The sequence below is a fragment of the Geospiza fortis genome, unplaced genomic scaffold, assembly GCF_000277835.1.
Source record: "Geospiza fortis unplaced genomic scaffold, GeoFor_1.0 scaffold194, whole genome shotgun sequence".
Classification (NCBI taxonomy): domain Eukaryota; kingdom Metazoa; phylum Chordata; class Aves; order Passeriformes; family Thraupidae; genus Geospiza; species Geospiza fortis.
The window spans coordinates 6897588-6924434 of record NW_005054322.1 but is presented as its reverse complement, the minus strand read 5'-3'; the positions used below and the strand labels follow the sequence as shown (position 1 = coordinate 6924434).

At 38.2% G+C, this 26847-nt stretch overlaps 1 protein-coding gene across 1 annotated transcript; it reads left to right on the top strand.

Annotated features, from left to right (window-relative positions):
• Positions 1 to 6: 6 nt before the first annotated feature.
• UFM1 (ubiquitin fold modifier 1) lies at positions 7 to 8533 on the top strand. Its single transcript, XM_031056821.1, has 6 exons — positions 7 to 49; positions 155 to 211; positions 924 to 981; positions 3062 to 3101; positions 3490 to 3522; positions 7172 to 8533. Coding segments are annotated over exons 1-6 (258 nt in total). The 5' UTR covers positions 7 to 47; the 3' UTR covers positions 7240 to 8533.
• Positions 8534 to 26847: the final 18314 nt, after the last annotated feature.

Sequence of the window (26847 nt, the reverse complement as noted above, 5' to 3'; positions counted from 1 at the left end):
GGGGGGCGCGGACGTGTCGTGGGAGCGGCGGCGGCCCCGGCAGCACCATGTGAGTGAGGGAGGGAGGGACGGAGGGACGGACCGACAGACAGCCCGGGGGTCCCGCAGCCCCCGCGCTTTCTCACCCTGCCCTCACCTTCTGCTCTCTCCACAGGTCCAAGGTCACCTTTAAAGTGACGCTCACCTCAGACCCCCGGTTGCCTTACAAAGTGTGAGTGCCGGCGCTGCGAGGGGCGGTGGGAAGTGAAAACGGGGCACGTCGCGGGTGGCCTCTAAAGGGGCATCCCGGTGGGGCATTCCGCCCCCGGGAACGGCGCTTGTCTCCCTCCCCCTGTGTGGAGTGACGGCCGATGTCCGTGGTTAGCCCTGCTCTCGGGGCTTTCCCGCTTTGCCCCACTGCCGTGTGCCTCTTCCCCAGAGTCCCAGAGTCATTCAGGTTGGAAAAGACCTCTGAAATCGTTGAACCCAGCCTTTGCCCGATCACTGCTTTGTCAGCCAGACCGTGGCACTGCGGACCGCCTCCAGGCCTCTCTTGAACACCTCCGGGGACTGTGACTCCACCCTGACAGCCCTTTCAGTGAAAAAATTTCTCCTGATGTTCCGCCTGAACCATCCCTGCCACAGCTTGAGGCAGAGTTCTCTCCTCCTGGAGAGGATATTGCTGTGGAGCTTAATCCCACACCTCCTGAGAGTTGCCACGTCTGCTGACACTTAGAGGTGTTCCTGTTCTCTGCTAAAAATGTTTCTCTTGAAGCACCTCACACCCCCCAGGGACCTGTTCTCCCCTTGAATAGTACTTGCATAGCTTTGGCAAAAGCATTTCCATTGCTAAAAGTGGAGTTTCAGTCATTAGTTTAACAGCAGATAAAGTTGCTTTTGGGTTTGTTTTGGCAGCCATGCATTTACTTGTGTTGTGATTTCAGGTTAAGCGTGCCTGAGAGCACACCTTTCACAGCTGTCCTCAAGTTTGCTGCAGAAGAAGTAAGTAGAGAGTGATGATGTTAGGTTTTAACATTTTGCATGTTCTTGAAAACTAAAGCTTTTTTAATTATAAAAATGCAGTGGTTAATTCAGCTCAAGGAACTGCTGTTGGTCACAGATGGTCAACAAGCTTTACTGGTCACAGTGGGGGCCTGGCAGAAGTTGCAGAATCCTAAACTTAGTGATCCTTGCTCAATTTATGCATCAGCAGATGGCATTGAGGTGATTTCTGGTTTTGTAATTAACTATTTTATCGTATTGATTTAAAAATTTAAGAAAATAATTAAAAGGTACTGCTATTCAATACTTAATTCTGAAATTTATTATATGGAATATCTGAAAAGTTCTTCAGAATTATCAATAAACTCTTTCCACATTCAGTTCTAGTAATCTCTGGCTTTGGCAGAGTTTTTAATCGTGGAAGGTATTGAGATCAGCCATATAGGACAGAATCAGAAAACTGACTTAAGGGAAAATGTGGATAGTGTGTTTGTGAGTTTCTGTGTGTTGATCTTTCACATGGACTCCTATATCATTAGGTGTTTAAATTGCCCACATAACGTGTTTGAAGAGATGTGTCATGTTTTTTCAGATTAAGCATGCAAAGATTGAGAGACATTCACTGGATGTAAACAGTAAAATGGAGTGCTCAGAAGCATGATGAGTCTCTTCATCTCACTGGCAGAAAATCAGCTGAGAGTCTGTTCTTGCAATTATCCCTCTGTCTTTTTAGGAAAACTTGGGAAGTTTGGGGTTATTGAAAATTTCTTTTGTTTGAGCATTGCAGTTGTAATGAAATAGTTAGGAAGGATTAGAGACTCTGCATCTTGAGTCTCCTTATATTGTTACTGTTGCACCACAATGTGACAGAAATTATTAGCTTGTGAGGGGAGGTTTTGTTGTAAATTTACTTGGAGAGAACATTATACAGAATATTGCTTGCTGTTAAAGATATTTGATGATTTAATTGGGGGTTTTTACTATGTTTTCCCTAGTTATTTCCATTCTATATTAATACAGCTGTGCCAGCACAACCCATACATAGAGACCTAGACTGAAAGTTTAACAAGCAAGTATGAGGTACCAGAAATGAGTGTGACTGAGTAGTTGTAGATGTTGAAGGGAGGTGCCATTTCTCAGTTTCAGTGGTGGGGGTTGCCATTAAACCTGTTAACTTCACCTGCTCCTGGAACTTAATGTTAGCTAGTGATAGGGTCATCTGAGTAATGGATTTAGAGAATCATTACTGACTTAAATATTCACATTTAGGATGCCATTCGTTCAATTGGTGTGAGTATTTTGAGTATCTATGGGAGTTTGACCTCAGGCTGTTCTGGATCAGCACAGAAGATTTTTGCATCTCTTTGAGACCAGAATGAAGGGCTTTGTTAGCAAAGAGCAAAAAAATATTGTTAATCTCTTCCCCAGGAATGAAGCACTTTGTGAACTGGCATTGAAAAGAATGACAGATAACTTTTGTCTTATATGAATGTTTTTTCATTCCTTGAACTGCATAGCTTAACATTAACTTATGTAGTGGGTTGTGATTCAAGAACCAGTTTCACAGTACTTTAAGTTATACATATATGGGAAACACCGAAATTTGGGCAAAGTTATTAGTTGTTCTTCAGGGGAAATGCATTTTCTTCTCTGTGATTAAAACTCTCAGGGCAGAGAAGTCTTTAAGTTCTGGCTATTTGGCCTTAGCAAGTTTCTAATGAGACATCTCGCAAAAACCTTGAATTTGCCAACTCATAACCAGACTTGTCCTAATTAGAAAAAAACTCATTTATAGTGTGTGGTATCTATTGGGTTTTTTCCTTCATATTTTAGAGCTGCCTGGTACATGTCTCAGGTGTATGTTTGCACAATAGTTAGAAAAAGAATTTGCATTACATTTGTGGAATTACTACTAAAATAGTCATCCATTTCCATTAAAGTTACTTATATCTATAAATCTCAAGGGCCACTTTTCTAATTTTTTTGTATGTGATCCAGCTAAAATTATAAATTTAATATTACCCATATATTTTCTGCTTTAACTATGTCTCTTATGCTGTCCTACTCTTACTTCCTTTAGTTCAAAGTTCCTGCAGCAACAAGTGCCATTATAACAAACGGTAAGAATATAGTTTATATATATTTTTAATAGTTTTTTAATTGAGATTTCCATGAAAGTTTATTGATAAAATCAATACTGTCTCATGTTTCACAAACTCTACTTACTGCAAATTGAATTTAATAATATTGCAGCATTATTTAAATTTCTTATGCATGGGGTGAAAATACTAAATCACTAATTCAGTTTTGTCCAAATATATAGCTTGGACTTCTCTATGCTGAAGCTTTCCTGTCAGTTCCCATGTTTTTGGCTATAGGAAATAGCTGCATGATGACCTGATGTAATAGTTGTATCTTGCTGGTATGTTTTTTGAGCTGCAAGTTTAATGTATAAATTGTAATATGTCTGTTACATCTTCTTTTTTCTCTTTTTTTCCTTCTTCCTAGATGGTATAGGAATAAATCCTGCACAGACAGCAGGTAAGTTACTGTGTATGAATCCCAGTATTTAAAACTTGTTATTTTTCTCTCAGGACAAAACCTAAAAAAACATTTTAGGTTTTGTCGTCTTAAATGAGAGGAGCATTACCCAGTAGTTGAAAACTACAGTTATTGTAGTGTGTCAAAGGTTAAATCCAAAAAACAGTGGGTTTTGTGTTCAGTGTTTATTTAGTTCTGTGAAAAAGTGGTGAGCTTCTGATCTTCAGAGCTTTGTATTTAAGGTGCAGTCTAAAAGCAATACAGTATTACATGCTACTGCAGTAATAAGTTACAGCTATATTTCCCCCCTGCTCTATCTAATTCAGTAGTACTTGCTGTTCTAGCAACACTTCTCATGAGATATGTTAAAAAAAGTAAGAATTTTAGAACAGAAACTCCAGGGGCTTTGGGGAGTGCGTTTTCAGAAGAGTTGGATTGGAGCTAGGTGGTCATAAAGGTCTCTTTCAAATCAAACATTTTTTGATTCTTGCTGATATAGCTCTTGTTCTCAGCAAGGGCTTCCATGTCAGAAATCCCTGATTTCAGATGTCAGGGCTGGCTATGAGAGAAGAGTTTATCTCTGTCACAGGAATGTGTAAGGCCCTTTCCCATCACCTCCTGAAATACATGGAAACAGAGTACAGAGGTTGAATTGTACCAATAATGGTCTGCTGTCCAAAGGCAGATTGTGTGGACTTGTTCTTGGAAAGCTATACTTTTAAACTAATTGGGGAATAATGACAGTACTCTAATCTTAAACCATTTGCGAAGAGAGTGGAACAGAGTATCTTGATAGAAAGTTGTGAACATTTCTTACCTACTAAGTACTAGTAAAAATGGCTTTGCTGCTTATGGAATCCAGTCATCCAGTGAAAACTGAATAATTTTACTCCTACTTGCAAACATGATGAATGGTTGATGGAGACATGCTGCACTTCTGTTTTTTGCATGAAATCCATGCATCCATCCATCCGTCTCATTTATGCCCTTTGACTGCCAGTCATTACTGAAGGTACCACAGGAAAAATAAAACCAGTATTATCAGCATACCTTGCTGTGTAAACTGGAGAGTATAAAGTGAATCCTTGCAGAGCACAGAACAGTATCTGATGGTAAGAGCAGCTGCTTGACATTAGTTTGGGGAATTTTTTTGAGTTATAAAAGAAACCATTTAAGTGTAGAGACCTGTTTCTGAGGTCTGTGATTGCATCAACAATATTTGAAAATGAAGATCAAATAAATGTTTGGCTTTCTGCTCCACCAGAGACTTCTGTCCTGCCTCAGTAGACCTGGATTATGATTTCACAGGTGTACTGCCTCAGGCAGATTTCTCAGCTGATGCTGTCCGTATCATGATTCCCATGACCAAATGCATTAAAAACAGATGATAAATCTAATAATTTACTTTAGTTACTAGATCATCGTCCACACGTAAAGCCACATTTTCACATGACCACTTGATGAATACTTAGGCAAAATGGTAAAATTGCTTAAGGTATACTTAGGCTGTTTCTCTTCCTCAGCAGTATGCTTTCATTTTGTATTATGTAGCTTAAATTAGTTGTAGCTTAATCCTTTAAAGTAAGTGTATTTAGAACTACTTGACTGCTGAGTGAAGGCATCCATACAGTAGTTCAATGTACTTGCAGCTGTGCATATTGAATTCCCATCTCCAGTTAATTTGCTTTACCTCTCCTAAGCTCTTATATATTGAGGAAATACACTGTAGTAAAAGACAGCAGCACATGATCAAGAAACAGGTAAATTAAAAGCATCTGGATGCAAAATGTTGTCATCACTGCCTTATTCTGCAGATGTAAAATTAGGCACATGGATTATGGTTTTTTTAGCATAGGTGTTCTGGCAATGCTGTGTGATTTTACCCTCAATTGGAACAAAATGAACCAATCTACAAGAAAACAAACCTCCAAAATCAACCCGAATGAAACAAGAATACAGCCTACACCAAACCTAGTGCTCAGACCAAAATTCCTCCTCAGTTTACAAGTAAACATGCATAATTTAGGTTTAATCTTCTGTTCAGCCTCATTAATTGGTATCTCAAAATCTACTTCTTTTCCCTTCTTTCTATTTGCTTTTCATATATCAGAGTTCCTACCGGTTTTGTTGTTACTTTAGTCTTCAAAAACTTCCAAAATAAGATACATGGGAATAAAATTTTAGTAATCCCTGGGGATTTCAGAGGTTTTGTACTGTTGCACAATTTCCCTTCCTTTCTGGAAAAAGCACTCAAGTATGACTTTCATTTTCCTTACATGATTTCATGGAGCAGGGGAAATGAAAACTGAAAGAGCTAGGCTTAGCACTTAATCTCTGTATTGATTTCAATTTTAAATCCTTGCTAGTTCAAGGAGTAGTATGCTATAACTTTAATAAAACCAGTGTAATATTAATGATGAAAACAGACCAAGGTGAGGTGAGCTACTGTCTCCATGAGGTGCAGCTGAGGCCTGTTCAGAATTTTATGATGGCCATTACAAAAGGATGTTTCCAATCTAGAATAGTAAGGTTAGTAGGCAGTTCTCTCTTTTGCTGGTGAGACAAGTTTGCATTCAGTGGGTTTTATAGATCTCTTCAGTACCAGGTCTTGGCAGGTCTGTAAGATCAGGAAGTCTTCTGATAACATGTTATTTTGAATTGATTTTCTGAGGGTCATTATGTTGAATATATACAATGATTTTCATCCTGATCCACTTGCTGAAGTTCAAAAAAGGGTAGCTTTGTTCTAATACACAGACCATTTAAATGGATGTCAAGTATCTTAATCTTATTTGTGAGAGCACTCTACATCTCTGGAATGGGATGCTCAAGAGAGAAATAGAATTACGCTGTTTTAGAAGTTAATTCAAGGTTGAATAAGGAATCAAATATAGTTGATTCTGTGCAGTAGTAGTATGAAGTAAAAAAGTAATTTTCCATATATTATTAAGTAAATACATCACTTAGTGATGTGGTTTAATTTTCATATGTTACATTTAATAAAAAAATAGCAACCTGAATACATTAAAAAAATCAACACATCTAAATATTAGAAACTTCTAATTTTTATTATGTCTTCTTGAAAAGACTATGATAATTAAGGCAATACAGGAGTAAATAAGAAGTTGAAAGGGATTTTTATCCCTTTCAACTAAATGAGACTGAAATCAGCTAAAATGTGACTAACTTATCATTGGACATTTGGAGAACCTTTCTAAAAGAAAAATACAATTGCGGTTCTGAAGTTAGAAGTTAATAAGTACTGAATCAAGGAGAGAACTAAAAATGAATGAATGTATGAATGACCTCAAGAGAAAAAAATAATTGTGGAAAAGTAAAACTTCATTTTCTGTTCTTGGAATTATTATGGCTTATAAGCAAAATGAGGCATTCAAGTGTGGAACTGCAGAGTTTGAAAGGCTGCACTTCGCATGGCCTAGCATATTCATTTCAAATAAAGAGGTCTTTGGAAAAAGAGAGGCAAGGTAAAATGATGTGGAAGTGTGAAAACTTTATTTCTGGTATGTCAGAGGAATTACTATGAAGCTGTTAAACACTGACTTAACACTGTTAGCCTTTAAATGTGTTTATTGAGGGAACATTGTATATTCTTAGTTAGTAATACATCCTGTTTTCTTTCTTTGTTTAGGAAATGTGTTTCTAAAGCATGGTTCGGATCTACGGCTCATTCCCAGAGATCGTGTTGGGAGCTCATAACATCTCCTGAAAGCTGGGGAATAGGTGACATCGCTGTGCAGCAGAAGTCTATTTATTTTGGAACTCCAAAATGCAACTGATGAATTGGACTTTTTTGAAGCAAGCAGAAATGGCTTCCCAGGATTTGATTTTTTCTTTGGAAACAGAGATAAGGGTTCATTTTCCTCTTAAAATACAATAACTCGTGCCACTGATTCTTCCCTGACTAGTAGAACAGGTTGATTGCATGTTATGTTGCTGTAAGAAAGACTTCTCTTCAGGTGTTACTGACACCACAAGAGTTAACGCAGCCACCATCAATACTATAAAGATACTTAAAATACTGGATATTGTTGAGCCTACTTCATGAAAGGGAAAACTGTGTTATGACGTTGCTACAAAGAAATTATTCCTACTATGTGCTAAAAGTCAGAGTTTTTCCTGTATTTTTTCCCTAAAGTTATTTCCATGTTTAGGGGAACAGCTTTCACTTGGCTCAAGTATTGATGTGAAGTAGAGGGGAAATTTCAGGACTTTATTACTCAAATAAGTAAACAGCTGCCAAATGTTCCAAAGTAATTCTAAGATTTAATTGCTGCAAGTATTTGAGATAAAGGAGAATACAGAGATTTCTGTGTTTTAAGACTTCATTTTGACATTCTGTGAAGTAAAATCAAACTCAGTTTCAGAGAATTTGAGAGACCAAGTCTCCTCACATGAAGTGCCATCAGCTGGGAAGGATTGAAGTGTAATTTGGGAATGTGTAGACTGGTCAAATATGTCATTACTTTTTCAGTAAACTAATGCTGGTTCTTTCCAGAAGTCTTGGTTTTGTTGCTGCCTGTTACATAGAAAGCAGGAGATAGAATTCACTGAAATATTTTTGTTCAGATTAGAAATTTCCATGTGTACACTATCAGTTGTGTATTTTAAGTAGAGAAATTGCTGCTTTTCTTGAACTGGTTGTCTATGCTGTGATTTAATGTATTTGGCAAAGTCTTACCATACTGCATTTTTTTCTGTTCTACTGAGTTCAGCAGAAAGAACAATGGGTATTGCAGTGCTTGGTTAAATGGGTATTCTCACAAATACAACTGTCACTGTCCTGTGCAATCATCATGCTTTAGAAAGATGTTCAGATAATGTGTCAGATAATGCAGAAGCACAGAATGCCCTTCTGAATGGGCGTAAGCTGAAGAAATAAAGAAAAACTCTCCAGAAATCAATATCTGCCTATAAACAGCTTCTAACTTAAACTGTAAAATTCTGTATTTTTCTTTACTTTAATAAACAATAAATGAGAAAGTGCAAACGTTGTTCCTCTCCTATTCTTAGAGTTTGATAATAATTAAAAACTGTTCCCATTACTTATTCAGCAGGCTTTGGGATTAATTTTGAGCCAAAATATAGTTATTATGCAGAATTCTACAGAACACTGCCCCAAAGGGCAGAGTGCCTTGTTTTTTGTTAGTCTAATGCCACAATATAATTAGTATGAGCAAAATTAATTGCTTGTAATTTTTAGCTGCAAGTCTGTTGATTGAATGCTTGAGAAAGCATATTCCTCATATTGGAATATAACAAACAGGAATCTTTTTTTTTCCTGTCTAAAGGCGCAGTGTTTTTGAAAAGGAATCATGGTTAACTGCATTTTGAAACTAGGATGCTCTGATGTTTACTTAATTGAGGGTTATGTAAAAATTGTTTCATGTGGTGGCTAACATTTCTCACACTTTACTTAGGTTATAACAGAGCATAAAGTATTTGACATACTGCATTGCAGGTAGTTTATGTAACACGCTAAGAATTTGGTCATTTGGAAAAATAACTGGTATTTTTAGTACTCTGTTCATCACACCTTTGTCTCAATATGGTCTCTAAAATCTGACCGTGGCTTTTCTGTTCGGTAAAGAGACTATTTCAGTGCTAAAACATATTTACCAATCTTTGCAAGTTGACTTGACCTTTGCAAGTTCATTTTGTTAAGTCATGTTTGACATGGTTGTATAGGAAATTTTAGGTTTCTAGGGCTTGGCCGTTGTTAGAAGATTGTGGAAATGCTGTGCTCCTGGATTTGTACTGGGCTGTCTGTCCATACTTTATGGTTTACTTTGGAAATCAACTCTACCTGGCAGTTGTGTTGTTTTTAGCTCTGAATGGTATTAAAGATTTTTTTGATGTTTATGATTCACTTTGTTGCACCTTTGCTGAAGTTAATTTGAAGAGTCTTTTTTTCTGTATTCTACATTTATAAAAGGATGGCTGATTTATGCTACAAAGATAGTCTGTGAGAAAAAATTTGGCAGAAGCATAAATTGTGAAAGGTCCCACCAAAACTTTCAAGTAACTCTAACTGTTCTTTTGGCTTATACGAGTGCGTAGAAGTTTTATTTTGATAAAATTTGAAGATATCATGGACATGTTTCAGGGAGGAAAGCACAATGATCTGATGAAATACAGTAGAACAGGAGAAGTTAGAAAAAGGCCCTGATAATAAGTTCTGTCAGAAGTATGGTTTTTTTCCTGTGTTCTTGTCACAAAATCCAGCTTTATTATGTGTTTGAGATGAAAAGGCCAGCTTCCTTTCTTGTTGTTACTATGTGAGAATCAAAAATAGTTGACAATAGCTCTCAAAAGTTGAGAATCCTCATTCTCTGTGTTTAGCTTGATCACAAAAGCCCAGCTCCCACTGCTGCTCCAGTGATACAAGGAGCAGTTGGAGTGAGAGAAGGAGCTGTGCCAGCACGGCTGCACAGTGAGTGGGTTCTGAAGGTGCTGGGGCACAGCAGTCCTTTGTATGGCAGCATCCTGGTGGCCTTCAAACAGAGCACTTCAATGGGACACTTGGAAAACAATCCTGCAGTCATCCTAGCAGTGCTATGGATCCTGTTCCAGTGATTCCAGCAGGAGTGCTAAGCTCCAGCTGGGTGAACTTCAGTCCATGTGCAATGCAAAATGTTCAGAGTTCAATACAGTATACCCAACAGTGCATCTCTGTAGTGAATTTCAGCTGCTGATGGAAGGTAAATAAATACTGGGGAGTGTTCACAAAAGCAAGTGTGATCTTTTTGAGGCTAGTCTCTGCAGGCTGCTTCTGAAGTTAACAAGTTGAAGTCCTCCAGAGAGATTCAGTGTAGCTAAACAAATCTTTAGCTGTGAATGACTCTCTGAGAAGCCTCTATCTCTTCACTGGCTAGAGAAAGCAATTGAGGCATTAACCTGCAGGGGCTAATGTTAACACTTCTGAATGGCTTCCCCAATTGGTACTTTTCCCCTCCCTTCAATATTATATGTTATATACCTGTCCACTCAGTCTTGTTTGATCTTGATTAACACATGATGCAAAGTTCCCAGGGACTTGTTCAAAATCACAAGAACCTTTTTGCATGAAATCAAACTACTTTCTAATGTAATATAATTACTTTTTCTTTTTACAGCAGATTCAGAACCTTTGGTGGTAGTGTGAGGAAGGCTTGTCATTTTTTACAGAAAGTTTTGCCAGGTTAAAATTAGTTCTGTTTACAAGTAAGAAAATGTGTGTACTGAAAAAGAAAACAGAAGATTCTATTACTGCATCTTTTCAGAGTATGGAGTTGGTCTCCTTTATCTCTCTGAAGTGGTTAAATGTTCCTGGCAAGCAGATTTTGAAGAGTTTTGAATGTATACAAATAGCCACTGATAAAAGGACCAGGTGCAGGTGCTCCTGTTTACTACTATGAAGACAATCCTGAGGCTGTGAGTGGGAACTGCCAGTGTCTCTCACTGCTGAGAAATACCAGATGTGGTAACAGCTATAACAACCCTAGAGGCTTTTGATCATTGTAATGGACAGAATTGCTCTTTGATTTTGGACAATAGATAAATTTGTTTACAGACTTTGAAAGTAGCCTTCATCTGGTGGAAGTGAGATCACTGTCCACAATCCCTTTCCCTGCTCGTGATATTTGACAAGAAGTAAGTCTGGGACAATCTGGCCATTAAATAACTGGACTACTCCCTGTGGGATTCTCTCTCAAAGGTAAAGTGTGAACTGAGAAGTACAGCGTCTATATCTTCAGAAGACTTGGCTGTGATAAAAATCCATTGCTGTCTGATGAAAAGTTCAAAATGAAATGGGGGTGGGGAATATTCTTTGTCTTACCTATTGAATCATGAGGTCATTTTGCAATTCAAGGATCACACTGTGTGACTTCTCATAGGAGAAGTGACCAGGTTTTAGTAAATGTTTGCTATTAAACATCTTAGAAATTTGACTAAAGAACTGAGGGCTATTTGTAAGACAGGAAACATGAAACAAATAGAAGCATATCCACATCTAGGGAACCCTTGCTATGGATGATCAGAAATAGCTTGGTTTTAATAATGATGTATGCTTTTAATGCTCTAAAAACATCAGGCATTATTTTGAGCTGCTTTTCAGGTCTGGTTTTTGTGAAGCAGCTTGTAATACTTTTGATTGCTTGCTAGCCTTGCCAAAGTGCTGTTAGTTTTTACTATGAGCCATGATTTTTGTAGAGTTTAGAGATAGAAATGCTGCTTATACCTCAAGCTGGGTTTATGCAGACCTTGAATATATACCCATGTGAAAGTGACTGACATAAGCAGCACTCACAACTCCCCTGAGGAGGAGACCTTAAAGATCATCTAGCTTCAATCCCTCTGCCATGGGCAGGGATGCTTTCCATTAGGCCAGGCTGCTCTCAGCCATTCTGTAAATTAAATTTTTTATGTGTAAATTGAAAACAAAAAGGCAACGCTGGATATAGCTAATCGGCTGATGTTTATTGCAGTAGCTTTTTAAACCGTGGGAGGAGGAAGGAGTTAGTAACATTGCTGTAATAAAGTGCTGTCAGACCATTCATGTTGCTTGAAAAATTAACATCTTTAAATTCATTTTTACGTTGACATTTCCAGTTTGTAGAGACCCATTAATTTGTGACAGGGCTCTGTTCTATTGCTATGGGCTCTTGAATAGTATACAAATAATAGTGGCTAACAATAAGAGCAGGCAGGCATCCTTACCAGCAGCACGAAGGGTGAAGGTTTGTACAAGCACTCAATGTCAGTAAAGCGCCACTCATGCAGAGCTGCTTATTAGTACATGAGCAAGAGCACAGTACATCTTGCCAGCTGTTCTGTAGCTGACATGATCCATTATAGGTGACAGTGATAATCAAATGGTCTTATTATTTATGTCAGGTTCATTTAATTCCCACTTCTGGGCTAAATGCTGTTCCAGATTAATATGTGTGTGTAGCACAGGGTGTCCACAGTGACCTCAGGTACTCATCATTCTTATTTCATGACTCTGTTTTGGACAGCTCCAACTCTGTCCAAGAGAGGTCTGTTCCACAGTGTGATTGCAGGACAGTCAGTTCTATGGGGCCTCACATCTGAGAATCTGTCATTTAAAACCTGAAGTTTATGCATTTCATTTTTATTTCTCATCCTGTGAGCATGAAAATTTAAGGTGGAGAGCTTCCACTGATTTTCAGCCCTTATGGTCAGGGATTGCTGAAGTTTAAAGTGCCATATCTAAATGTCTATAAACAACAGGGAAGCAATTTTAGCCGTGTGAATTTGTAAATTAGGCTTAAATTTATTCTGCCCTACTGAGATGCCAGAGGAATTTAATAATGTCAGAAAAATTTACAGCCATGAAAAATATTAAGGGAAAGTAAAAAAAAAAAAAGAGGATCTAAAAATGAGAGCACATGGGGTCTACAGGGCCTGATGAAACCTGACATCCCATTTCAGTTTTGCAGTTCTCAAAATTTTTGTTGTTGACCATTGCCCTGGCATCATTCCATTACCCTGATTCCAGACATTTCCAGTTAAAAACTGAAGAGGCAACTTGTCTCTAAATATCTCTAAAGAAACATCCTGCTTTCAATTCTGATCATTCAGGGCTGTCATCTGTCTGATATCAATTATACTTCACTTGCAGACATCATGTCTTATGTCATTGCAGTAGTGTAGACTAATTTATCTCTAAATGATTCAAGTAATGAAGTTTACACTGGGAAGGTCCTTGCACCTAAGGAAGCATAGCAAATACATAAATTGTCCTATATTCTAAATTAAAGTTATCAAGTATTTTTAGTTCTCTAAAATGAAATTGAAAGAAAACCTGTAACTTTACCACGTCATCCTGAAAGTGGCAGCTATCAAAGTTAAAGTATGGATTCTTCTTCATATTATGCCTTAACTGCGAATTTTACTTTTAGTTTGAACAGTGAGATCACCTGGAAAATGAAGCCTATTAAATTGCTGCTGTGATATGCCTGCGTTGATTGATGACCTCAAATTAGAATGTCAGGGAAAGGCTGTGACAGCTTCTAGTGTTCATCACAAAATTGAGAGATAATTGTAAAGATGTTTTAACTCAGGGTTTGGCTGGTTAGGCAAAATTATTTTAATAAAGTCCTGCACAGTTTTTTTTCTGAACATTTGACAGTTGATGATGCTTAATGCAAAACAAACTCCTGCTTATTAGTGCTCAAATATTAGTTTTAGTAATGCTTCTCTGGTATGAGTGAGGCATGACACTGCACCCCAAATCTTGTGCACTGTACTGCAGTTCATGTTCCAGTGTAAAAGCTAAAGGAAGACAAATAATTCTTTGCATTATTTAGTGATGGTGAACTGGAACGTCAGTTCTGTTCAAAAAAGAAAAAGAAGGAACCCTGAACTGTGAGGTGGCAAATAAACAATATGATATCAATAAAATGTATGATCATCTACTGGAGCTCATGCAAAATTTTTAGTATTAAAAAATTTAATAGCCTTATGGGGGTGGGGAAGATCTGCAACCAAAATGCACTGGTTTTGGTTTGCCAGAAGAATCCTCAGCACCATTCCATTTGATTTAATACAGAAGACAAAGATGTTTAATTTGTTTAATACAGTAATTCTTCAACTATTTTTGTTGTTGAATTGTGTGAATTATATACTTTCTACATACGTAGAATTTCCAAAGGGATCTAAAATTGTTTTGGAATTTTGTTACGGGTCCAAAGTTGAAAAAGGCAGAATAAATGTCATCTGGTATAACTACTGATCTTGCAGAATTTTAAAAATAAGGCAAGAATAAGTCTAGCTGTACTAGAAAGTGTTTCTGCAAACATGATTCTTTAAAATGTACTGCCAGTCTCTGGAAATTTTGTAGACCACTGTTCTACTACACTTATATTTAGAAAGTTTTAAACAAGCTCCATTTTAATTTGTGAAAATTAAGCCTGCTTCTTCTTCCTCCTTTCCCAGCATATATCTGAGACAACCAATGGGACCAATGCTTGCAGGTGCCTATTTCTACAGACCATGGGAGAAACCTGGTCTGTAAGTTCATGCTAAGTGACCTGCTAGCTCAGGTAAGATGGATTCCAGTCAGGGAGGCTTTTACAGAAAACAAGCATGAACCAGCACAGATGGGGAAGATGATGCTTCCTGTTCCCTGCAGATCATTGGTTTTATGAGCTTCTTTAGCTAACCACAGTACTGCTGGTCATAGACATAGGCAGCTTAAGAATCTGTTTGAAACCAAGGTAAAAAAATCTCTGTAGGTTAGTCTTTAATTAAACTCCTGTCAGAGGTATTCAGGCAATAAATGAATTTAAGATATTATAAATAACTCTGTCAATTCAATTAATTTCTTGTGTCATACTTTTAAAGATGTTAATTTTTCTTTTCCAAGGTAATTTTTTCACTTAGGTTATGCTGCCATTTTCAAACTTTATCACAGAATATGCTGGGTTGGTAGGGATCCACAAGGATCATCAAGACCAATTCTCATCCCTGCACAGGGCAACCCCAAGAGTTGCTTGAAATCATTGTCAAAACAGTTCTTGAACTCTGTCAGGCTCGGTGCTATTACCAGTTCCTTGGAGAGACTGAGTGCCCAATGCTGGGATTTTTTTTTTCCTTTAGATTTCTCTTCCCATCTACTTTTTAATAATTTTCTTCTTCCTTTGTTTTAATCCAATTCACATTGTCTGACATTACCTTGTTCCATCACAGCTCTTTGAATTCAAATTTTTCCTTATTTTCCTGAGACCTTTCCACAGTCCTGATTTCTGTTAATTGATGTGGGGAAATTAAAGTCTGTTTGGCTAGCTTATTATGGATTGCTGAACAACCCTCCTGGCTGTTTTGCTTCCTTATCTCCAGTCTAGCTGATAACCTGACTATGTTTTTGCTCTTCCTGGCCCCGGGGCTAATTTGGTGTGTGAGGATGTGCTAGAATATTAATATATGTAGCTGAAAAAGTCTTCTCTACACCAAAAATAGTTTCACCAATAACAAATTAAAAAAAAAATCTGGCATGCAGAGCACAGGCTCCAGTATTCTGGAAACATATTATATCAGTCTGGACACCTCAAACATGAACTTAGTTTTGTCTGCTTCTTCATATTCTCCACATTGCTTCAGTAGAACTAAGTCTGTGTTACTCAAAAGATTGAAAGCTGGAAGGCTGTTGTGTGAGCTAGGAAACCTAATGCTGTTGTGCTTCATTTTCCTCTGTAGTGTTCTCTTTTTTTAACTTTTTGGTCCATTTATTTTCACTTTTTTCCTTTTTTTTTAGCTTTTTTTTTTCTTCTTCTGGAATAATTCTTAAAGCATACTTTAATCCCATTATCCTACAAATCCACCATGCATTATTTCCTTGCTAATTACAGCAGCTGATAATGAGTACAGCCAGCTCATGCAGAGCAGTGAGAAAGACAATAAACAGAGCATAAGAAACTGTTTCAGCATTTTAAAATAATCCTAACTGCAGCCAGAGACTGTAAAAATTGTGGTTTACTCAATTAAGGATTTTTGTGTTAATGGAGGCATGAAAAAACACTTCTCAAGCAGTGAGAGGCTTCTCTTGGGCAGATGCACAGAACTGTCTTACTCTGAGGAGGGAGGGAACCTCTCATGACTGTTTTTGATTGTAAGTGGGAGATGAGCTAGGTGAAATGACCTGATCTAGGAAAAAAAAGGAGGCGAAGTTGCAGCAAGGGCCTCAGCATCCGAGAGTCTGCAAATCTTGAAATAGGATATCTCTAAACGTGTGTGAGTTCCTGACATATTTGGTGCTGTGCCCCCACCCCCGTGCACTGCCTTTTCTCCTGCTAAATAGCATCTCCATCTACTCATTGCTGAGCAAAGGTCAGTTTATCTTGAATAAGGGGAGCAGAATCTGAGATTGGCACCATCCCACCCCAAACACAGTGCAAATCTGCCTTCCCTTCAGAAACGTGGGATCTAATGTAGGGTTTGTGTTGTTGGAGGGTACAGCTCATGCATTTCATCTAGTGTGTACCTTGCAGGGGTGCACAAATTGGTGGACTCTTTTTGTGTTTGACCTTGCCACTTTGCAGCACACTTATGCTATTGTTAAAGAAAACACTTTTCAAAGCTCTGTGATTTGCTGAATAGCAGCCTTCCTGTTATTAGTGGATTGTGGAAAGCAAGCTGTATTAACTTGCAGCTTTGTGGCTTGCTAGCTCAAACTGTGGGTGACTGATTTGTTGCAGAAAACTCTATAGCAATTCAGCTGTCTGCCACTAAGAAATGCTAGCTTAACATTTTAATCCAATTTACAGGCAAGAGAACTGATACACAAGCCTTCTCTTTAGTTATGGCTGCTTTCCATCTGCTGCACTTGGAATACCAGTCCTTGTCTCATGCATAAACCAATGTGGATGTGGAGAGAAGGAAGACATTAGACCTGGTCCTATTCCAGCTCTATTCCTTTCATTTCTAGTATTCCCAAGGTAGGTCCCTTCTGCCCATCACAGAGGAAGGACTGTAAACTGCAAAACTTCCTCGCCACCCCTAAGAGAACATATGTTTCCCCAGAAAAGAGGGTAAATGTAACATAAGGGCTCCCTGTCACCAGATGTATGATAACATTGGAAGAGCTTTGCTTTTCTTTCCTGACCTGTTTCCTTCAAGGTCTGTACTGAGCTACAGACAGACACTCTTGTTCTAGCAATGAAAGCTAGATTATCTTGGAAAAATGTTTATTGCCAGTAGTGGAAGCCCCAGAAAGTTTTGTCTCATGAGATACAGTTCCAGCAAGTAGGTAATAACATCCAGCAGGAGATCCAGCAATGCTGGAGCCATCGATGTAGGTTGTATACAGGTGAGAAACCAAGCAGAACTGTGTGTCTTATGAACCCAATATAAATTGCTTTTCTGGTGCAGGATATACATCAGTCAACAAGACAACAGGAATTTTCAGTTTCTAATTCCTCAGTGAGCACTTCCTGTTGGCTCATACATTTTTGGGGTAAGACTTGAGAGTAGTCTTGGTTTTGATCACAGGGTTTTTTCATCAGGAAAAACACAAAATTGATGGAATGGGAAAAATTTTTTCTTAAAATGTCAGGTGTGTGTGAGAGGGGATAAAATCACCCCAGGGAATGAAAAGCCTCAAGTGACAAAAACTGGTGTGGTTGCACTCCTTTGTATATGGAAGGCACAAAGTCATTGCAAGATGGAAAGTAGTTGAGTAAGAACTTATTTTATTCCTCTGAAAATATTAGGATTTATTTATATGGATCTATGAGTCCAGAAGGGGATAAAAGTGCATTTGCTATGTTCTTAAGAGAAAGCAAGGCAAAAGAATTTAATTAATCAAATTTTATTGCTTTATTAAGTCTGCTTTCTGAGTTCAGTTTTTTGTGTAGCGGAGGGCAGGTGAGAGTTTAAATTAATGCCTCATGATGTAGCTTTCTGTGAAGGAAAATACCTTAAATGGCTACAAACCCAGTACACATCTGCTTCTTCTCTTAAAAACATAAACTGTACATTTTGACACTATGTAAAATAACACTTCTAAGCAAGACTGCCATAGCAAGAAGACAAAAAGTGTTTATTTAAGGATGAGGAAAAACTTTCTGATACAGTATTATTATGTAGAGCTGCCTGGGAAATTTGATTCCTATCTAAACATCCAGAATAAGTTCCTGTTTACAAAAAAATTAATACCCGAAGTTGTTAAAAGTGCAGAGTTTGGTACAGACTCTTGCTAGCAGCAACAGTAAACATTGAATTTTCTTAAAACTGTGGAGGGAACTCTGAATGCACTCATGGCAATGAGGTGGCATCATTGTTTGACCAAGGCCTCATTTTGTGTGTCTGCTTTGTGAGCTTTAGAGGAGTGTGAAACACACTATTTTGACTAAATTATATATTATTTTTTAAAATATTGAGAACTCAGGAGCACTAAGTAAACTAATGAAAAAGGAAACAGTCTTTGTCCATTACCGTCTTGCTCATCTGCTGTACCTAGTGGAGCAGGTTTTTCTTTACAGACAGCTCAATGGTGTTCTGTATTGGAGACTTCTCTGCTCCATTCCTCTGGTCTCAGGGAAGCTTTTTACCTCTTTAGGCATCTTCCTCTTCCTCATTGCGGTTTCCCAGCTCTTGCTTCTCCCACCCTGGAGCGGCTCCTTCGGCCCAAACATTTAGGTCTCCTGGGAAGGTGCAAGCTTCCCCTCCTAGGTTACAGTTTTCCAGGCAGTGTTTAAAGGAACAAAATATTCATCTGGAAAGACACACTGTGAAGGATATAATCAACTATACCACTGAAAGAGGTGACAACAAAGTACCTTTGTAGTTTAAAACCAGATCATGTATGGTGTGGAAAATTTAAAGATGGCTGGCTGTGAAAGTGGGCGTGCTGATGCTGGAGGTCTCTGTCCACTGCAGTTCAGAATGTGGCAGCAAGAAGGGAAGCTGATTCTTTCCCAAATTTCCTGAATAGGTGCTCAAACCAACACAATTGTTGAAGATGTAGGAGGTACCTATTGACACCTGTACTCAGACCTGATCCTTATATGCAGTTGCTGGAAATGTTTGGCTTGTTAATTACACATTTTCCTGTAACTGGGCCAGAGGGAGTATGTTTCTGTCTGAATTCCCATTCATTTTAAAGATGACTCAATAATCTGAATCCCTTGCACATGCAGTAAATGAAATAGACATATGTGAGAGAGATGATTTCTATATTCAAAACTATGTCTTGCAAGCAGAAATGGGTTACATAAGCAGTCCTAGTTCTGGCATTCCCTACTTTGACTTTGCTACGTTAATCTCAACTATGTATGTACCTATATATATATTTTGACTAACTTCCTGTGGGTGAAATGGCCTGTATGAATGCAGCTTCAGTCTTCCAGACAGAAAATATTTCTTTGAAAACAAACTCATGGAGATGAAATCTTAAAACCTTCTTCTAGTCCTTAAAGTATCATAAGTTTGGTTGATGCTCAGTTTTTGCCGGCACAGTTTTGTCTGTCCTGTGTTTCTGTACAGTCTGATGCACATCAGCTCTTGTCCATCCTTAAAGGAGTTGTTCTGTTCCTGTGACATGCCTGGAAGGATGTACCTTGACTGTTCTTGGGGAGCTGGTCTTTCTGGACTGTTGTTTTCAAGTCCAGTTCCTGCCCAATAAACTTTTATGCTTTACTCAAACAATCAATCCCTACACAAAATGGAATTTCATTTCTGATTTAGGGTTGCATGCATCATACAGTTTATTGGGTCCTGAGGCACTGCCAGCCCTGACCCCCAGAAGCCCCTGTCAGGCCCTGGGGCCATCAGTCCCTGCCCTGTGATGCTGCAGCAGGGCTGGTCTCCAGCCCCCCACAGCCTTGCCCAGCCACGGCCATCACTGCTCTCTGACAAAACCTGCACAGGATTGACTCTGCTCCACAGACTGACACTTCTGAAAGATATTATTGATAGAAAATTCATACTTAAGTTAGTTTACACTGATACAGATTTCTACTGACTTGACATAATTCTTAGGTCTGGCTGCGGATTTGTAATTTAACTTATTAACAGTAAGGGATTTAAATTAACACACCTTTCTAACTTCTACTATAGCGCTACAGTAATTCCAAATGCTACACAGTGTTTATTTCTTTTAAAATATTCGTTTAATTAATTTCATTACAGATTTTCAGTCTGTGCAGAAAGTACCACAATTAATTATGAATCCACATTCAAGTAAATTTTTTATGCTGGGCCTAGTTTTTTTAATTAGTGTTTAAATAATTTGCAAATATTTATTTCAAAATGATCAGCATTTGACATGTGTTCTTTTTAGCTATTTTTAGTTTTTCAGTGTCTCTAATGTTTTTTAAATGTGTCCAAAAGAGTAAGGGGAGTGGGGAGCAAAGAAAACTTCCATTTAATTTTAGGTTCTGTTAAGTCCTGATAACATTCCACAACTCAGTGACTGGCTTGTAGATGAGGAAAGATCAGTGGATATTGTCTAACTCTATTTCAGTAAGGCTTTCTATATTGGTGTGTATGAGACCCTAATAGAGGAGCTGGTGATGTATGGGCTGGATGAGTCCATGGGTTGAAAACCAGCTGAATGGCCAGGTCCAGGAGGTGGAGACCAGTGATTCTTGCTGTGCCCAGGGATCAGTACTGGGCCCAGTCCTGTTTATCACCTTCATTAATGATCTCTATGACAGGATGAGCCTCAGCTGTGTTGCAGACAATGCAAAATTGGGAGGAGTGGCTGATACACCAGAGGGTCCTCAGCAAGCAGGAGATATGGGTTGATAGGAACGTCATGAAATTCAGCAATGAGACATGTGAAGGTTTTTGGGAAAGAAAAAGTACAGACAGTTTCACCCACATTCCAGAAGACCAGCAGACCTGTCCCAAACCAGCTACTCTACTTTACACGTGGCTGACACAAGGGCTGTAATGTCCAGAACACAGAGCTCATTCTGCACAGCACTACGTATTTCCTGTAGTGACCTAAACGTATTATTAGGAGGAAAATAAATCATTCTCATGTTTTGGTTTTTCTATTCTTCATATTACAGCCTGGAACAAGGAAATCATTACTAGTTTGTGCCTGTGTAGGAGTCACACAAGCGGGAGCAGAGCCTCCTGCTTTCTGCAGTCTCTTTTGATGCACTGCTTTTAAAATGGAGGATGTATTTTGAGCATCATAGTTAGATATGATTCATCACACAATTGGGTTTTATACTGCACATAGACTGCTTGGCAATAAACTAGAAAAATAACATCATACTGGTTTAATTTTCTTGGGAAAGAAAGTCTATTTAATCACAACACAGTTCAGCCACATGCCTACATTTCTTTTTGTACTGCAATGTTTGTAGGAGCAGAACTCTGACCACCTGATATATTTCTACACTCAAGAAAGAAAAAGGAATGCAAATCTCTTTAGAGGGAAATGTTGGTCAGAGGTCAACACATATTCAGAGAAAGTTTCTCTGCTTTCATTTAGTAGCTCTAAAGCTTCAAATCAACAACTGCAATTCCCAACCATATGCTCCTCAAGCAATTTCTTGCCCACTGCTACAGTCCAAGGTCTTGGGAAATGTCATGGTTTTACTTCTATGCCACTTATATACGTTTTTCTTCTTTTGGGCTACATGTGTGTCTCCACATCCTGCTTTTATCCATTGCTGCACCTGAACTGGACAATCTTCAATGTAACAACCAAGACATGCACTATATTAAAATATTTACCTAAAATGTTACTATCTAATTAGGTTTTAGTCCCTCAAATGACTCATGTCCATGGTGTCCATTTTCTTTTTTTTTGTTATGAATTTTGTTCCTAGAATTAATATAGTATTTGTGAACAGGAATATCATCACACCTTCCTATTTATGGTTACTATTTCTTCCCTCCTTGCAAGTGATCTCTAAAGGGAAAAAATCAAATTTATGATTTTCCATGCAATATACTAAACACCAGTTCTGATCCTATGGTGCCATGATATCTAGTACTCTATGTTTGGATTTTATCAATCTACATAATGACATATATGAAAGCTGTTCAGGTAAGGACTCATTTTTGCTGGAGTCAAAAATTCCATCTAGTCTTTGCTAGTCCTTGCTGCTCTTTGGACAGTGCCATTCTCAGCTGCCTCAGAAAAGAAAGAAAAACCACAGGTTTTTGGCAGAAGATTGAGAGTTTATCACAACTGTTGTGTGACACTTTTTCTTCCAGCTTTCCTTACCCTTGCTACCTGTTTTTTTCTTGCTCCCAATAATTGTTTTCAGCTGTTGTTCTCCCCTCTCTTCCTAGTCTCAACTCTCCTTATTTTTGACACAGGCTTCACCCAGACTCTCTCCATCCCTTCTTTGAGGTGACAGGAATCTTGAGGGTTGGGACCATGTTCAAAAGCATATCCTGCTGCTTGCTTCTTATTTATTTTTCCTCCTCCCTGGCACGTGTTCAGCCTCTTTGGGGATGTCCCCACCTTTGTGTGGATTGCCAGAGTTGCACATCCTCAGGGATCCACTCCAAGTTGCTAAAACCTGTCCTCTTTTGCCAGTTCACATTTTTAGTAAAACACTTGGAAAGTGCAAACCAGCTGTTTGAAGATGTTTCTGAGAAGTGTTTGTGTTTAGGATTTAAAGGCTATGCAAAATATTAAGGTCTTCTTGGATTTTGCTTTTTTGAGGGACTCAACTTTGGGGTTAATTTTTTTAATATATATATTGAGAGGGAAGTGATCTGTGAATGAATGAAAGAGAATCATTTTGCATTATTATTGAAAGAATATGATCAAAAGAATATAAATTCTGTGCTATTGAAAAAGAGCTGTAGGGAGGATTGACACACAGGCAGTTTATATTCACACATAATATTAGAAAATCACTAAAATAATAAAAATGTTACTGCTAGGCTTTACTACAGAAATTAAAAACAAGATAGATCAGCTGAATCTCCCAGAAGGAGAATAAATAATGAGAAAAAGTTCCTTGAAGAGAACAATTCATATTGTAGTTATGGAAGAACAGGTGAAGAGGGGAGTTAGTTTTTGGTCGGCTGATCCTGTAACAGCTGTTCATAGCTCCTCTGTCATCAGCTCTTCTTCCTCCTTCTTTCTCTGTTGGTCCTGACCCTGCATCCCATGCCCTCCCTAACCCACCCTGGCCATTCTACCCCCCTTGCTGTGCCGGGTAAAGGGATGCAACAACTGTGAGAGCTGCAGTTGGAGGAGTCTGAGGTTGAGGGCCTTTTCCTCCATCTTCTGTGAATGTGTGGTCCCTCTGGATCATATCCCGTGAATTGAACCATAAAATAAAACCTGTAAGGTGTTGCTAGCTGAGTAGGCTCTGTGATGTAAGCGTACTGAGGACAGGAAAAGTGATGTTCTAGAGACACCTGGGGAAATTGCTGCATCCTCTGCAATGGCCTCCTTGGAGCATCTCTGCAGTGATGTATGTTAATATGAGTATTTCAAAAATATCTGGATGTTGAAACATATCTGTGCCCATAAAAAAAAAGAGAAAATGTTCCTTAACTATGAATCAGAGGAAATCTGGAGATCAGAAATGGAAAAATACTTGCCTAAAGAAGAAAAATCATGTTAAATGCAACAGAAGAAATTAGTGGGTATTTTAAAACGTAGTAGGGTAAGTGCTTTGAGATCAATAGGTAATGACTGGGTACATAACCACTATCTTATATTCAGCCATGAAACACACCTTTTGGAACAAGCTGTCAGAGCTGCTGTCATGTTACCAATAATTGTTCTTGCATTACTTATTCCTGACAGGATAAAACAGTCAGAGTTTAATTCCCTGTAATATATTTGTCATAAACCTTAAAATAAAAAGTCAGGGTCTGTTTATGACACCACTTTTGATTCAGAATGAAGACTGAGGTTCAAGCTATTACAAATGAGAACTGCAAAATGCTTCAGATATTGGAGGAAAACATGATTATCAACACAAGCTGCTGTAAAACAATCAGCCATAAGTAAAACAAAAGTAATACATAAGTGAATGGAATAAAATTCAAATACTAAAATGAGTACTCAACATTGAAGGTCAGTGAAGGGTCAGACCTAGGATCACATTTGCTTGTTCAGGGGACTTGTCTTGCATAGAGTTGATAAATACCAGTTTCATTCTTCTGCAAGTGTTGGGCTGGTTTTTACAGGACTTTGTGTTTTCACCTAACCTGACATAAGCTATCCGAAGAGAGAAGATTTAATTTATCTATTTCGGGAGTTTTCCATAGACATATAAACGTTTTATAAAAAAATATTATTTTGACTTCTTTTCTACAGTCACTTCTAGTGATCCAGAATTACTTGGCTTCGGCATTAGTTTACGTGATTTGAGACTCCCTATTTTATACTTTTGGTTCAGTAGAAACACCATGAATATGATAGACACAGACAAAGTCTGACTGCATCTGACCCACCAGTGATATGTCTGAAGTGTGATAAGAGTACCATACAATTACATGGAGCACAGAACACAGCATAGAGGATAAAGACTTGTAGTTTACAATGAGCAATGGATACAGACCTGCTCAGCTGGGCTCAGATGTGGCTTTTTTCAAAGCTTGTCTCAGATCAAGCAGCTGAGAAGCATTTTCATATTAGGGCTAAGATGAAGGAACAATGTGTCCCTGATTCTGTGCCAAATTAATTTCTGTTTCTTCTGGACACTCTGGGGCTTGGCAGTACTAAGATGAGTAAGTGCTTACTTATATTTGTTAGAATATCAGAAATTAGATTGAAAGACTCCTGTATTGTAGACCAAAAGGCCCATAATAGCTGTGATCTTGGTTACTCTCATGACACCCCTATATCCCTAAATGAGAACTATAAGTAAGTTCTGTAAGACTTATTGTTATCACTACTTTTCTTCAATTATTTTTTCTCTTTTTTTTGTCACACTGGTCTCAAAGGTTCAGATCTCAGACACAGACAGCTAGATCTCCCTTAACTAGAGAATGATGTTATTGTATAATGCAAGAATTACGACCAAACTAATTTCATTTTTTATCATTTTGCCTCCTTCTCCAAAGCATTTCCACACCCACATTCTACCACCTACATTTTGTTCTATGTGAACACATGAATAACGGAATTTTAAAACTCATTTTCTTTATTTATATTATGGAATAAAACAGCAGTTACTTGGGAGAAAAAAAGAATTCTTCATAGCTATTGGTTCAAAAATACAAAGAAGTTAGTAAAGCTTTTCTCTCCATACATTCATCTTAATATATCAAATGCAGTTATCTTACAAGATTTTTTCCTTGTAGCTAATAAAATATTTCTGTTAATGCTTTAGCTTGCTTCATTTTATGATTTGTTTTATCATTTTATTGATAAGCAGAGGACTGTGGGTTTTTCTGAGGGATCTGCAAGCTGATAACCTTTCCTCCATTCAAAGATCCTGACTCTGACAGCAAAAATGGTATGGGTAGCAGTGTCTGGCTGCCAAAGCAGGTTCTTGGGCTCATTCATCTGTCCTGACTCCAATCACAAGCCACTACACTGCACACTACACCCAGCCCTAAGTGTACCATGTGCTGAGTTCACTTAGATACCAAGGAGAAATTGCTATTGTGAGAGCCTGGAATTTAGATTTACAAAGCCTAGAATGAGGCTTCAGAGCTGAGTGTCTGCTGCAGCGAGCCATACCAGTGAAGGATGATGTGCCCCACCCCCCTCTTACCAGTAACCCAGATCTGCCTTAGCTTCCTGACAAGTGTTTGGGCTTGTAGTAGCCTGTGGATTATGTCAACTGACTGACTGTAAGCCACTTTAGGATGAGTTTTGTCGCTTTCTGAGTTGTATTGATTATACAAGTTCTGTATCTAGGAGGGAACTTTCACAGCTGTAAGCTAGATGAAATACCTGATGACACCCCAAATGATGCCAGGTGCCTATGCTTGAGCAATGAAATTCTGCCCCAGATCTCCACTGGTGAAGGTAGGTGCTCGCACACAGACACTATTTCTACCCTGTGGGTATCCACCCTTAGTTACCCCAATGCACCAAAAAAAGGCACTAAGGAAGATGGTACATGAAAAGCCAGTGTATCTGCAGTCAGAGCTCAGGACTGTATGAACATAGATCTTCTTTTTTAAAAAATTCTTTCAATATTCAGTACATTCATATACAAAAGACCAGTAATCAGAGATATTTTGAGATCAGAGGTAAATGAAGACAAACATCACTGATTTCTAGCGTGTATTTGTGTCAAAATCCAGGGAGATGCCATTTGCAAGATTGTACAGACGTATCTGTAGGCAGCATCAATATAATGAAATGCTATTATCTCTTTGATTTAATAATAAAAGAGTCAAATTATTATTTATTCTCTAAAAGTACATTTCACAAGTTCATTTTTTAGATGCTCAATAAATTCCACCATTTTATTTTCTGTATACGTGTGTAGGAAAACAACTGAAAGGTGTACACTCATTAAATCTACAGCTGCCTTTTAATGGTGTTTTTCATCACCTTAGATAACCTTACTAACTGAATAAATTATTTCCTGTGTGTTTCAGGTAATTGGAATAAAAATATTTTTTCAGACGTGAATGACTCATTTACAGTGTCTCATCGCTGAGGGCAGGATTCCTCTTCCCTAAATTTAGACATCTGCAACATAGAACACCTGATTTATTTTCCCTACTTCACCTTTGTCAGAGAAGAAAAGATCAACATTTGTGGTGGTGCATTTTCATTTTCCTTAATTATAGAATGGTTTTGTAGTGACTAGTTCAGACAGGGGCTTCTGCATGACAAATATTTAAGATCTTTGTTGCCAGCAAAGCACATTCTCACCAGGACTAGGGTGAGACGCGTTTAAGGAA

Bases quoted from the DNA above. Each gene is read 5' to 3' on its own strand.
- UFM1 (XM_031056821.1), top strand. The intron at 212-923 runs GTGAGTGCCGGC...TTGTGATTTCAG, and splicing joins CCCCGGTTGCCTTACAAAGT to GTTAAGCGTGCCTGAGAGCA. The intron at 3,523-7,171 runs GTAAGTTACTGT...TTCTTTGTTTAG, and splicing joins AAATCCTGCACAGACAGCAG to GAAATGTGTTTCTAAAGCAT.